Genomic DNA, 13,370 nt, shown 5'->3' with positions numbered 1-13,370 from the left:
TAGAGAGTAACTACACACACGGAGGAGCCACAGCTGCCCACATGCCTGGGCTGTGTGGTCCAGCCTGGTCCAGCTGTGTGTTACTATGAGGGGTGTGACTGTGTTAAGTTAGCTTTGGAATGAATGATGCCTGCTCTCTCTTGTTTCTCTTTGTGTGCTTCCCTACTCTCCTCCAGAATCAGTGGGCAGTAAAAAGTAAAATGATAACAGCTTTGGCTAATCAAGCTTAAAATGTCCATGGTTTCTTGGAGCTCTCAGAAGAGTGGACAGAGGATAGCCAGTCCCCAGAGGGCACCCTGTGCCACTCCCTTAGAGATGAGGGAGCCGGGCCTTGATGCAGGCTGGGCTTTGAGCCCAGGGCGGGAGGGTTCCCTTCTTGGCTCTTACTCTGTTGAGAAACTCGATGAATGGAAGCTTCTGGAATCACATAACCTGGGAGTGACAGGGTGGCATCAGCCCTCATTTGTGCCTTGCCAGTGGCCCCACACAGGTACCTCTGCTGGAGGCTCCCTGTCCAGGGTGGACACTGACCCGCTGGGATGATAAAGAAGACAGAAAAATAACAGGCATGTTGTGGGGGATATGGAGACATCAGAAGCCCAGACTTTGCTGCTGAATGGGAAATGGAAGATCGTTTGGCCATTCCTCTAAAGTTACATGCTGCATTATCCTGCATTATCCTGTGATCTGGCAGTTCCTCCATGGTGTAGGCCCTCCACCTTTGAGAACAGGGGCTCCAGCCAGGACATGTGCCTGGCAGCTGCCCGCAACACTTTTCATGGTTCCCAGAGGGTGACAGACCCCGAGTCCATCCAGAGACAAGGAGGCAGACCATGGGGGTGTCTCCACATACTGGACTATTGTTCAGCCAACAGAAGGAATGGTGGGCAGCCACATACCACCACATGGTGAACCTTGGAAACATTCTGTGAGAGAGAAGCCAGGCATGTGGAGCCCATCCCCATGAAATGCCCAAGGGCCTCAGGAGTTGGGTGTGGGGTTTCTTATGGGGGTAGTGGAATATTCCAGAACTGCATAGAGATAGTGGCTGCACAACACTGAGAATGAGCTGTAGGCCTCACGAGAACATGGTGAACTCCATGGACTTGATGTTAGGTGAATCTTATCTCAGTGAAAGACGGGGAGACTGTGCTTGTCTCTCCAGCAGGCTCACTGCTGCGAGTGTGCAGGTCAGGTCTGAGGATGGGTTGAGGAGCACAGCACCTGCCTCGCCTTGTAGGAGATCTTCCCTTACTGTGCTCTTCCCTGCAAGTCTCTCAGTCTGTGGGTACCTGCTTCCTTTCTGTAGTGACGTCTGTGACTATGAACAAAGGTCACCAAAGGTCACTTGGCTTTGGGTGCCATTCTCTGCTAGCATCTCCAGTGATGATTAACTCACTAAACTGTCCTGGTGCACTGTGAGGTAGATCCGTGGTGACTCCCAATTTAGAGATGGGTAAGTCGAATCTGAGTGGCTTGTTCAAGAAGCTTGTAGGGAAGTAGAGCCGTATGACAGAGGAGACACTCAATGGACGGCAGGCTGGCTTTGCCGGGTGTTTGCAAGGCACTGGTTCAGCTTTACAGATTTTTTTTTTTCACACCTGTTTATTTAGACAACTTTTTGGATGAAACTACTGACTTTTTTGTACCTTTTAGTTGCTTCAGCTCGGAGACTATTGTCAAAGAACATACCCGTGGTGGGCAGTGGCTCATGATGCTTTGGGATCATGGGGCCCGGTATCCGTTCTCCCGCCCCCTGTGTGTCAAGGTCCCACCATGCTGAAACCTGTGACATAACTCTTGTGTTCCCACTGCATCTTGCAGCCCATCTGAGATCTGTTTTCCAGGCTACAACCGTGCCTTGAACTTTCTCTCTAATGTGGCATCTTTTCCTTCTGCATAGGCCCCCCCCGGATCAGAGGGAAGATGGGGAACAGCAGAAGTGGCTTGCAGCACAAATTCACTTCCCAGTTTCTCCCTGAGGAGCAGGCAGAGGTCGACAGATTGTTCCATGTGCTCTCGGCGGAGGAAGCCAGCCCCAGGTCCCCGCTCCGAACCTTCTCTCTGAAGGCCCTCAAGGTCAGCGCAGCCTCCACCTGCAGAAGGGGTCTGCACACGCTGGCCCTCGGCCACCTCGCTGTCCTGTTTAGACCCTCTTGTGGACTCCACATGGTCTGTTTCCAGTAAGGGCAGATTGTACATAGTGCTTCAGTGGGGGGTCCACGGTTATTGGCTCTGCTCCCCTCTGCCTTAGCAGGGAGATGCTTGGGGACCATTCTTATTGCAGCCTGAACCTGGGTCTGCCCTGCTTCCTGTCATTGGAATCACTACTCTCCCACACACCCTCCGAGCCCAAGACTGTGACCAGCTGCCTGAGCCAGGCTCCTGGGCTCAGCGACTGCAGTCCCCAGTGCACCTTTGCGTTTAAAAGGATTTGGATGTATTTGCTGTCCTAGAGATTTTAGGGTGCTCCCAACAAAACAATGAGGTTTCACATTCAAGGCTCATCTGACAAGGAGTTAGGACTGTCACCCTATCCCATTCTATGGGGCTTTTAACTGCTTGTTTGGGTGAGTAGACTGAAGCAGGACACTGGCAAAGAGACATCAGCTCATCTTCCTGGGAGTGAGAAGGAGGTGGGTCAAGCTCACCTCACAGATGAGAAACCACCAGGAAAGTTATCACAGTCACAGCTGTGGTGCACGTGTGCAGGTATGCATCTGTGTGTTTCCATTAGAAGACCCCTGGTCTTCTAACTCACTAATCTGGAACAAACAGGACCAGACAGGCCAATGGAAGGCTGGACCTCAGTGGGTGACAACATCCACAGTGTTGATCAAGAGAAATATGACTAAAAGTCGATGGGAGGGCTTTGGCAACTCAAGTTTCCTCTGGGGAGGGGTGAAGTGTTGCTTTTCCAGTGAGCACACCCTAGAAATGGGGATGCTCTTCACAGCAGTGAGAGTGGACACTGCTTTATGAGGACAAGGCCACAGATCTTGTCACTGTGCAGACCCCTCCATGCGACTTAGGACGGGAGAACCTGGGGTTCAGCCCCATCCCAGACACAAGTTGTAGTCTGTTACTTGCTCTTGCTCGTTTATTTGTAATCCCTGCACCAAGTCAGATTTGACGTGGGGGCCTAAAAGGAGAACTGTGCTTACAGAATGTCACTGTCACGACACTAAAAATTAGATTTGATTTAAAGCAAGATGAATTAAAAATGTATTTTGAGCACAAAGAACTCGGAGGATAAGAATTGGAAGTTCTCTGGTATGTCTAGAAGGCCCTGATTGGAGAAGATACGCCATCAGCTATCTACAGACATTCTGTTCTGTTCTGGATGTTAATAAACTTGCACATGCACTTGGCAGCAGTCGGAGTCTAGATAGAAGGAGATGTTCTGAGCAGAGTGCAGAGCAGACGGGGAAAGACGTGGCCCCTCAGGAGACTGGGAAGTTTGCAGGGCAGGCGGGGAGAGTGGCGAAGTCAGGACCAGTTAGGTCGTGGTCCTTGTGTGGTGTGTCGTTCCCTGGGGGAGAGGCTTGTGGGATGTAGGAAGGTTAAGGCTGGTGGAAGCCATGGACTCCTAATGAGTTCCTTTCCTGTGATTCTACCACCTTTAAATCCAGCCTTTTCTCTGTCCCCAACAGAGGCATGTCGGGAAAGCCCTTCCCCCAGAGATGGTCACCAGGCTGTATAATGGTATGAAGTCCCTTGACCTGTTGGGCAAGGTGCAGAGGCCCAGTGACGGCATCTCCCAGGAGCAGTTCACAGTGTCGATGTCCCACCTGCTGAAAGGGAGCTCTGAGGAGAAGGGCCTGGTGATCCTGAAGATGATTTCTGCCACAGAAGATCCTGTGAAAGCAGGACAAGTGCAGAAGGTATTTGGCCATGGGCCCCTCCCAGCCATCCCGGGCAGTCTGGGCAACCCTAAATGGGGCACTGAGGATGAGTTAGCAGCCGGTGGAGGCATGGCGGGGAGGAGCGCCTTGACAGCATAGCTGACTGGTTGAGGTCAGAGCAGTCGAGGGCATCATTAGGAAAATAAGTACAGACCCAAATGACTTTTCCCACCTTGTGCCCCATCATCACAGTTGGCATTAAAGAAGTAAATGCCCATCCCCACGTTGATCATCCCCACATTGGTCAGAGGTAGGTGTCAGGTCCCGGTGGAAATGCTGCTAATGGTGAAATTGTGTCTCCAGTTTGCAGAGGACCTGGTCGGCTCTGTAGTGCACGTGCTGCACTACAGGAAGTTGCTGAGAGGCTGGGCTGGGGGGGACATGACAGATGCCAACTCCCGCATCCCGGTGCTGGCCGCACAGCTGCTCTCCGAGGTGAAGCTTCAAGGCAAGTGCCCAGTGATGTGGACCTGCATGTTGTGGGCGGAGCCTTTCTGTCTCAACTACCGTAGTTTGTGGTCAGGGAGCCTGCATCGTGGTCACCTACTGCATCGTGGTTGGGGGGCCTGAGGCCTTCAACCCTGTTGTGGCTGAGCTAGCGGGTTGGCAGGCAGTGGTTCATGGTTTTTCCTTGTAATCCTGATTCTGCCAGTCCGGCCGCGATGGGTCCACGCTCATTCCTGACTTCATTTGTTTTGGTCTTTTTTTTTTTTTTTTTTGGCCAGCCTAGGTTAAGGTGTATCAATTTTTTGTTGATATCTTCAAAGAGCCAACTTTTGACTTTGTGGATTTTTCTCTGTTGTTTGTCTGGTCTCTTTCATTTTTCTTGGCTCATGTCTTATTTCCCTCCTTCTGCTTCTTTTAGGTTTAGTTTGATCTTGTTTCTGAAGGTGGACACTTAGGTTGTAGATTTGCCATCTCTCTCTCTTTTCAATCTCGGCATTTATGATCATAAATGCCCCCTAAACCTGACTAAGCAGTGGTTGTTTAACTTCTGCATGTTTGTGAGTTTTCCCAAGTTGCCTTCTGTTATTGATGTGCAATTTCATACCATTCTGGATGAAGAACATAGTTTGCATGATTTCCATTTGCCTTTACTGAGGCGTGTTTCATGGTCTGATTGGGGGTCTGTCCTGGAGAACACTCGTGTGTGCAAGAGAGTGTGTTATGTTGGGGGGTGAGAAATGGGTATACATGTCAGTTCACTTGGGTGTGAGAAGTACTTCCCGTTGAATCTCTTGTTAAACAGACTTGTTTTGTAAAAGTGGTACAACTTTATTACAACACTGGATTTTTAAATGTAGTTTAAAAATAGGTTATTTCAAAAAAAACATTTAAGTAAGGTATTTAGAATTTGGAAAGAATGACACAGTAGAACATTTAATAATGCGTGTATCTATTTTTTACATTTTATAAATTTACGTAGTATGCACTGTTTTGTATATTTGATTCGGCAGCCTCACCACCAGGCCACCTCCACTCTTAGTAGGTGAGACATAGTTGGAGACAGGGTTGGAGGCCTCAGGCTCCCCTGACCACGATGCAGTAGGTGACCACGAGGTAGACCCCCTGACCACAAACTAGGCCACCTTCACTCTTAGTAGGAAGAGGACTGTGGCTGTTGTTTGAGAACAATTAGGTGTGACCTGTGGTTAGTAAAGCCTGTTCTTCCCAGATAGACTAGAGGGGTGCCCAGTAAGTGGCAGCTACTGCCCCAACTGGCACGAAGAGTAGCACACCTCTACCGCCTCCCCAAGTGGCTGTGTTGGCGCAGAAGCCTGCAACGAGATAGTGGTCTAAGGAAGTCTTGAAAAGGGGGCCTTGGGCCTGGCTCAGGGGTGAGGGCATAGTTGTCCCCTGGGCCTGATCAGAGAGAACAGAGAAGAGCGTTGACATGGGTGCTTTGTCCCCCAGAGATTAAGTATGAGCACTGCCCGCCACACACGCAATCTAAACATTCCAATGACAGGATTCAAATAGTGGGAGGACTCAATTAATTTTGAGAATATGTCCAAAATAGGGCCTCCCTGGTGGCGCAGGTGGTTGAGCGCAGCGCTGTGAAGCAATCCACAGCCTCTGCAGTGCCGGTTCGATCCCCGCCGGCCTTGGAGCAACCCACATGGCGAGCAGACCTCTCCTGTGTCACCCGCTGCTCCCCTCAGCAGTGTATTTCGTCAGTCTGCCTGTTCTGTTACCACTCTGTCTCTGCTGAAACCTCTCACCTTCCCGTGCATCTGGCCTGTACCCTGGCTCTTGTATAAATAAATCTTAAAAAAAAAAAAAAGAATATGTCCAAAATATAAATTCACTTTGTGGTCAATATTTTAGCTTTGAGAAAGTTTGCATTTTTTTTTGCACTGGTTGTTGAAATCGGGTGAGTGTTTTGTACTCACTGCCCCTCTCAGCTCAGACAAGCCTTGTGCCGAGGCTCAGAAGCTGTGTGTGGCGCCTGCGGTGGCCAGTGCAGATCAGACAGTGGGTCTCGCCTCACCTGCGCTGTTTCCCCCTCTCTAGGTGGCAAGAAGCTTGCGGGGCCCCAGTGGCAGGACTGTGACTGTGACCAAGCTGTGATCGAGGACTGGGTGTTCAGGGTCCCCCACGTGGCCACCTTCCTGAGCGTGGTCATTCGTAGAGGCTTTTCCCTCCTGCCCTCGTCCCTCAACCTGGCCACCCTGGTCCCTGAGCGCCAGGTGGCCCAAGGGAGGGAGTTTGAAAGCCTCTTGGATGTGCCATCGCTTCTGTACATCAACTCCCACCTGCCCGCGGAGCGGCGGCACCGCTGGCGTCTGCTCTTTGCATCCGAGCTCCATGGGCACAGCTTCGCCCAGCTCCTTGGGCACATCGTGCATCAGGGGCCCTGCGTGACACTCCTGGAGGATCATGACGGCCATGTGTTTGGTGGGTTTGCCTCCTGCTCCTGGGAGGTCAAGCCTCAATTTCAAGGTAAGACTGGCCCCGGACCCGAGGTGGTAGCGGCGCTCTTGAGGGGTGTGGTGAGACGGTTGCTTCATGGAGCCTCGGCAAGGATGAAGGGCCTGAGTGAAAGGGTAGCTTGCATCTTCCCTTCGTGGGGCTCTTCTTGGTGTCAGACTGCCCTCTTTGTGGTGATTCGATGCTTCAAGAATTTTTTTTTTTTGGTCCTGCCAGCAGGGTGAGTTGAGCAAGTCAGGTATTCTCACCCTGCATTTCCGGAGAGGAGACAGCAGCTCGGCATGGCCAATGGAGCCAGGTCCCGGCTGTGGGAGAGGCTGGGTGGTTGATGCCTTGTTAGGGACCCTGGGACCTCAATTGTCTCCCTCACACATCTTCCTTTCTTGGGACTGATCCCTGGTGGTAGCTCCTCTGCTGTTTTTGTCTTTCTCTTTTGCTATTTTTTGTGGTTTAAGACTTTTGTTGAAAGTTGGAAGCTCTTTGGTTGACCTTTTAAATGTCCTAGGAAAAAGGGCTCTGAGTAAATTCTTCCTCTTCCTCCAAGAAAAATACTTTGATGAACATGTTTAGAGATACGTTCCAGAAGCACTCCCCTCCTGGGCACTGAGCTTCTGGCGCTGGGTGCAGCCGGCCGCCCAGTCTGTTTGCTCAGAGGCCCTATGTGCTATGGTGTGGGGGCTTCTGTCTTGCGTCTCCAAGAGAGACCAGATCCAGGCCTGCTCTCTCTCATGTGCTAATGCTCCCCACCCCTGGCTGGGTCCATGGATGGAGGACCCCGGGTTCTGAGACTCAGGAGATGGGGAGAAAGGCTGCCTGCTCCTCTGGCACAGAGACTGGTGACCATTAGCCCTGTCCCTTCAGCCTCTTCTCACCGTCTCACTCTAGCATGCATGACACCTTCTAGCTGCCCTCATCCCTTTGTCATATCCCAGCAAACCTGAGTGCCTGATCTGCCTCTTGAGGCTGTCTTCCTGTTCTTCTTTGGGCTCTGGGGCAGGTGGCGACTTGGCACATGCTGCCTTCCCTCCCTCTCCAACCTGTGTGTGTACCACCAGCTCCTTGTGGGAACTTAGTCAGGGTCACCTCCTCCAGGAAGCCTTCCCAACCCCCTGAGGGCCATGTCTTCCCTGTGGTGCCACTTACCTTGGAGTGGTCTCTGTCGCCCCTCTGCTAGGCAGAGCATCTTTGGTCAGGGACCTGGGTCCTGGGGCAGTATACCAGCACTGAGGAGATGTCAGCTCTTGGAGCCTGGGTGGCCATTTGCTTGGGATGGTGGAAGGAAGCATGAAATGAAGACTTGTCTTCCTCTACCTTGTTGTTTTTGGGATTTGATTTTCTCAGTGTTTCAGAATGTTTCAGATCTTTTATCCAGTTGCTGCTACCAATCCTTCCCCATGATGTCAGGGGGTGACACCTGACACTTCAGTTATTCTGAGGGCTCTGCATCTAGTCGACTCATAACTAATTAGCTCCCCAATAAGTGTGTCTAGCAGAGATGCTCCCTGCAGAGTCAGCTCCCAGGGTTGGGGGTGGGGGCTGGTCCCTAAGGCCCTTCCGCCTGGCACACCCTCCAAATTCCAGACCCCCAGAAGGAAAACAGGGGTTCAGCATCAGCCACATGATTTGTACAGACACAGCATTGGGGCCACTTTTAACCAGTTCTGGGGGTGATGGGACTCTGTTTAAATCCAAGTCCCCAGACCACAGCCCAGGGTCCAGCTCACAGTTTATCTCTCTGGATGGCCGTCTCAGTCACTGTGGGCTGTCTCTGCACCCCCTACCCTGTCACAGTGATGTGGGAAGGAACCTTCTTCAATTTTAACTTTGTTCAGGGTGACCCTGCAGGGTCTTCATGGTTTATTAGCAAGCAGAATAAATGTTCCCATAGAATGGTAGAAAACTGGGGTTACCAAGATTTCAGGCCTGAGTTCTTTCTGCTCTGAACTGTGCGGTGGAATTCCAGCAGAGGGCAGACTTGCCTCAGATCAGGTCGAGGTTGGGGCCAGTCTGATCCTTCCTCAAGGAAACAGCCATTTCTGACCTGCAGGACTAGAAGTGAAGTCACAGCTGCTTCATTTCTGCTGCTGTTTCTACCAGTGGTTCTGGACTGAGCAGCGGCCTCAGACTGGGCGCCAGGCTGGGCCAGGGACTGCAGTTCCCCTGGGAGATGTGAAGTGTCTCTTGTGCTGGGAAGCACCTTAGAGACTGGTGCTGATGACCTTGGCCCTGAGCTTTTCAGGCACCGTGATAGGGAGCCTCACATGAGGGTCGCTCACTGTGGGCCTGGCTGCTGGGCAGGTGAAAATGACCCCTTGGGTCCTTGCCCCTGAATCAAGAATGTGACTTTCCCCACTGACAGCAGGCCCTAAGAGACCAGAGTGAGGGTCCCTTACAGCTGAGGGGCCCATCTTTGTGGTCTATCCACTCCTTTAGCATGTGGGACCCTGTAAATGTCGGTCAAAAGGCGAGCTTAGAATTGCAAAGCGCAGTGATACTCTGGAACCACAGGCCCGGGAGGGGGGGCAGCAGGGTGGGAATCAGGCAGGTAATAGTGTCTAGAATCACCCCCCACCTTCTGGGCTGCTGAGTCCAGGGAATTAAGTCCAAGTCTTTAGCCTGGAGGGAAGCCCTCTGTGGGCCCCAGGTCACCACTCCAGCCCTGCTCCCCTCTTCCCCCACGCCAGCACTCACCGTCCCTCCTGTGTGGCCCCCTGTTACTGCAGACCTGCGCCTGTATCCTCGTGGTCCTTCCTTGCCTGAGCAGCTCTCAGTCCTGCCCTTTGCATCTCCAGGCGACCTACCCACATTAGAGGGGCTGAGGCACTGCCTCCAGCAGCCCCCACTGCCCAGTGCAGACACCCCAGGAATCTGTCTGGATCGGACCCCGAGGATCAGGCCCTCCCGCTGGCCCAAGCTGTCCTCCCAGACCACCTGGGGCTTGATGGCCCTTTCACATCTTCCCTCAACACTCATGTTCCTGGTCCGCTCCCCATGCCTGTCCTTCCCCCCTGACTAGCACTCCTCCCCCGAGCCCCTGCGTTGGTCCTGTGTAGCTGGAACGGCTTGTTTTGGACATGCTGTGACCTTCACTAGGAAGGGACAGCCTCTGGGCCACATACATCTCTGGCTTCCTCCTCGCCCCCAGCTCTGCTGGGAATTCCCGGAGGGCTTAGGCTGTCCTCCATCCCTCCCTGGGGCTGACTGCTCTATGGTGAGGGAAATATACCTATGAGTCCATAAATTACACCCAGGGGTCTGAGGCGCAGGACCCTGGCCATTTCCTGAGCCCTGCTGGCGCCACCTTCCAGCAGCACAACCCTGTGCGTGTGGTGCGATGCGACCATCACTTTCATTGTTCCTCTCCCCAAGGACCATGCCCTACAGCAGCTGTGTCTCCTTTCAGCCTGGGACAGCCCTCCCTAGCACCTCCTGCTGCCTGAGTGGCCTGTGCCTGCACTAAGTCAGTTGCGGAGGACCACCCGCCCACCTTTCTACTGAGTTGCAGGAGGCCTGCTCCCTCTGCCTTCCATGTGCTCAGCCTGTGAATGGCAGCCTGAATCTCACCTCTGCTCCCCCAGGACCAGATGAGCAGGGGCCCAGGTTCCTGAAGTGTCAGGCCTGTCCTCTGCAGGCCTGCCCACCAGCCTGACACCACCGGGCACCTGTGGTGAGCTCAGGGCACACCTGAGACAGTGGTGGTTTGACTTCTGTTTCCCTCAGGTGGGTGATGGGCTTGTTTATGCTCTGGTCACTTTCAGGGGATAACAGATGCTTCCTGTTCTCCATCTTGCCTCGGATGGCCGTGTTCACCCACACAGGCTACAATAACCACTTCATGTACCTGAATCACGGGCAGCAGACCATCCCAAATGGCCTGGTAAGGATTGAGAGGGGCCGGTGGAAGTATCCCTGGTGATGTCGTCCTGGCCCACCCTCCCTGCAGTGGGGCAGCTGCATGCATGCAGGCCCATCAGCACGCCGTGCTCGGGTTGTTCTGCCCGTGTTTCAGGGCTGTGGTCGCCAGGGCGGGGACTGAGCTGCTCTCATGGGAGGATGGGTGCCTTTGGGGGGTTATGGGCAGACGGCAGCCCTCTTCCTGGTTACCAGGCGGTTGGTCTGTGGTCTTCATGTCTGGAGATACCGCCATGCTAGACCCACTCCTGGGCATTGCTGCCTGCCATGCACCTGGGTGTGCTGACAGATGATTCAGAACAGGGTGAGGGGCTCCTGTCCAGCGACCTTGGACCTGTCTGCCCCAAGGCTGTCTCCAGCCTGGTGACCCGGCTGCTGAAGAAGAGAAAGGCTGAAAGTCCAGGGCAGGCAGCGGGGCCGGGTGGGCAAGGGCACAGGGCTGAGGACTCAGATGTTGAGTTCGGGTAGAAATGTGCCTCCTGCCCATACCCCAGCCCATTGCTTTTCTTTGCTTCTTAACAAAAGGTTCCTTTTGAGAAATTCCGCCCTGAGCTGGCAGAGTGGAACTGAGGCCAGTCACCTCAGGGTTGGAGAGGCCCTTTGGGCCTTCCCAGGTTCTCTGTGCAGTTCCCCAGGTTGCCCCCAACCCCTCCCAGAATGGGGGCTTGGTGGCAGCAGGGTGAGGGCTTCAGTCTCAGGAGCAGCGCCCAGTAGTGGCCATAAGTGGCCTGAGGCGGGGAGTGGCTTTCAGCGCCCACTGCAATTTCCTACTCTGGGCTCTTGCTCAGGACGAGTTTCAGGGCTTGCCAGGGACCTGACTGGAGCACGGTGGAGGCGACACCCAGAGAATGTGATCAGGGAGGTCCAGGCAGATCTGTTGTGTAGGCTGTTGGCCTAGAGCCAGGGGTGACGTGGCGGAGGGAACACCTTGGAGTCGCCCCGGGTCTGCTTCCTGTTGCTTTCCTTCAAGGTGACAGCACAGAGTAGGTGACTGGGGCTCTGAGCACTGGGTTGGGGTCTGGGTGAGACCCCCCCCCACACCCCCTCCCAGGCCTGGACACAGTAGGTTTCCTGAGCTCAAGGTCTGTGTCGGCCTCCCTGCTGATGTTAGAAGCTGGAGTCTCTGGGCCCTGATGGTGTTATGCTTTTTGTCTTCTGCTGTCCTTGAGCTCCTAGCCAGTGTGGCCCTGAGACAAGCCAGAAACCTTGCAGATTGTTCTATTACAGTATCTGGTAATGGGATGGTGAAGTCGCACAGGTTGAGTGCAGAGCAGAGCCCTGGGGTCTCCTGAGTGCCGTGTGGGCTGGGGTGTGCTGACTCGGCTCCCTCTGCAGGGCATGGGTGGGCAGCACAACTATTTTGGGCTGTGGATCGATGTCGATTTTGGAAAAGGACACAGTAAGGCCAAGCCCATGTGCACCACATACAGCAGCCCACAGCTGTCGGCCAAGGAGGACTTCCAGTTTGAGAAGATGGAGGTGTGGGCCGTCGGTGACACTGAGGAGTCCCAGCTGGTGAGTGCAGGGCGTTTCCCCACTCCATGGGCTTTAGCCCATTCCCCCTCCACCTGGAAGCAGTTCATTCCACACTGTCTCCAGAGGCTGTCACTTGCTGGGTGGGTGGCGGGGGGCAGTGGGTGAATCACAGAGCCAGGTACCCTGTCAGAGACCCAGGGATCTAAGTAGAAGGAACTGCCCCGGGCAGCAGGCACCTGACCTGTAAGGTAAGGGGGCCTAGGTTCCTTCTAGTTCGTGCTTGTGTGAAGAGTTGCTATGGAGCCCTCCCCAACCACCTTTGTCTTCACCCAATGCTGGCATCCCAGAGTGGGGGGACTTAGGGAAGCAGGTCCCCACTGGGTTTGCTGTGACCCACTCCAGTAAGTTTAACACCAGCAGCACATCTCTGCTTTTCTTGGCTGTTAGGGAGACAGGCATTCTTCCCCCCACATGTTGCTGAACAGCCCACCCTCTCTTCTTCCCAAGGCCAAGACCGGAAAGAGTATTCTGGATGCGGACCCTGAGGCCCAGGCACTGCTGGAAATCAGTGGGCGGACACGCCACAGCCACGGGCTCCGGGAAGCCCCAGCTGAGTGAGGAGGCGCCCCCAGTGCATCTTTCCTGGAGTGGAGAATGGGCACCCCAGGGTGCAGCTGCAGCGCCTCTCCTGATCCCTTGTGTGCTTAACTTGAACCTGGGGCCACACGGGTCACTCCCAGCTGGTCCTGAGCATGTCCGTGGGAACACAGAGTAAAATTCCTCCTGCCAGAGATTGATTGGTGGATGTATCTTCCAGAAATCCTAAGTGTCAAATTAGCAACTTAACTCTTAGTTCATTTCATATCGATGAAATTGAAGTCTTCTGCCATCTCTACTAGAATCAGTGCTTACTGGGATTGGGAGTTCTCACCTGTGAGGGGCACTTGGCCTCTCTCAGGCCATTCCAGTTAAAAGTGGGCCTTGACAGTCCATGTCACTGGTGGAAGGAGCTGGACATGTATACGTGACTCTCGACACACTTGGGGGATTACTTCCAATGGCATGGAATTTCTGTGTTTTTGAGAAAGCACTGACCATATATTGATGGGGAATATAGCCAAGGATTTTGGGGATGACACGTTTCCT

The 13,370-nt window shown here is 53.6% G+C and overlaps 1 protein-coding gene across 1 annotated transcript; it reads left to right on the top strand.

Moving 5' to 3' along the window:
• Positions 1-1,926: 1,926 nt before the first annotated feature.
• Positions 1,927-12,842, top strand: MEAK7 (MTOR associated protein, eak-7 homolog; the record flags this gene model as incomplete). Its single annotated transcript, XM_084257459.1, has 7 exons — positions 1,927-2,079; positions 3,654-3,884; positions 4,209-4,353; positions 6,420-6,848; positions 10,595-10,713; positions 12,084-12,263; positions 12,732-12,842. 7 exons carry the CDS (start codon positions 1,927-1,929, stop codon positions 12,840-12,842), a joined length of 1,368 nt encoding a protein of 455 aa, XP_084113585.1.
• Positions 12,843-13,370: the final 528 nt, after the last annotated feature.

This window comes from Talpa europaea (assembly GCF_964194135.1).
Source record: "Talpa europaea genome assembly, chromosome: 16".
NCBI lineage: Eukaryota > Metazoa > Chordata > Mammalia > Eulipotyphla > Talpidae > Talpa > Talpa europaea.
The sequence above is the reverse complement of the archived record's forward strand: the minus strand, read 5'-3'. Positions and strand labels throughout refer to the sequence as shown.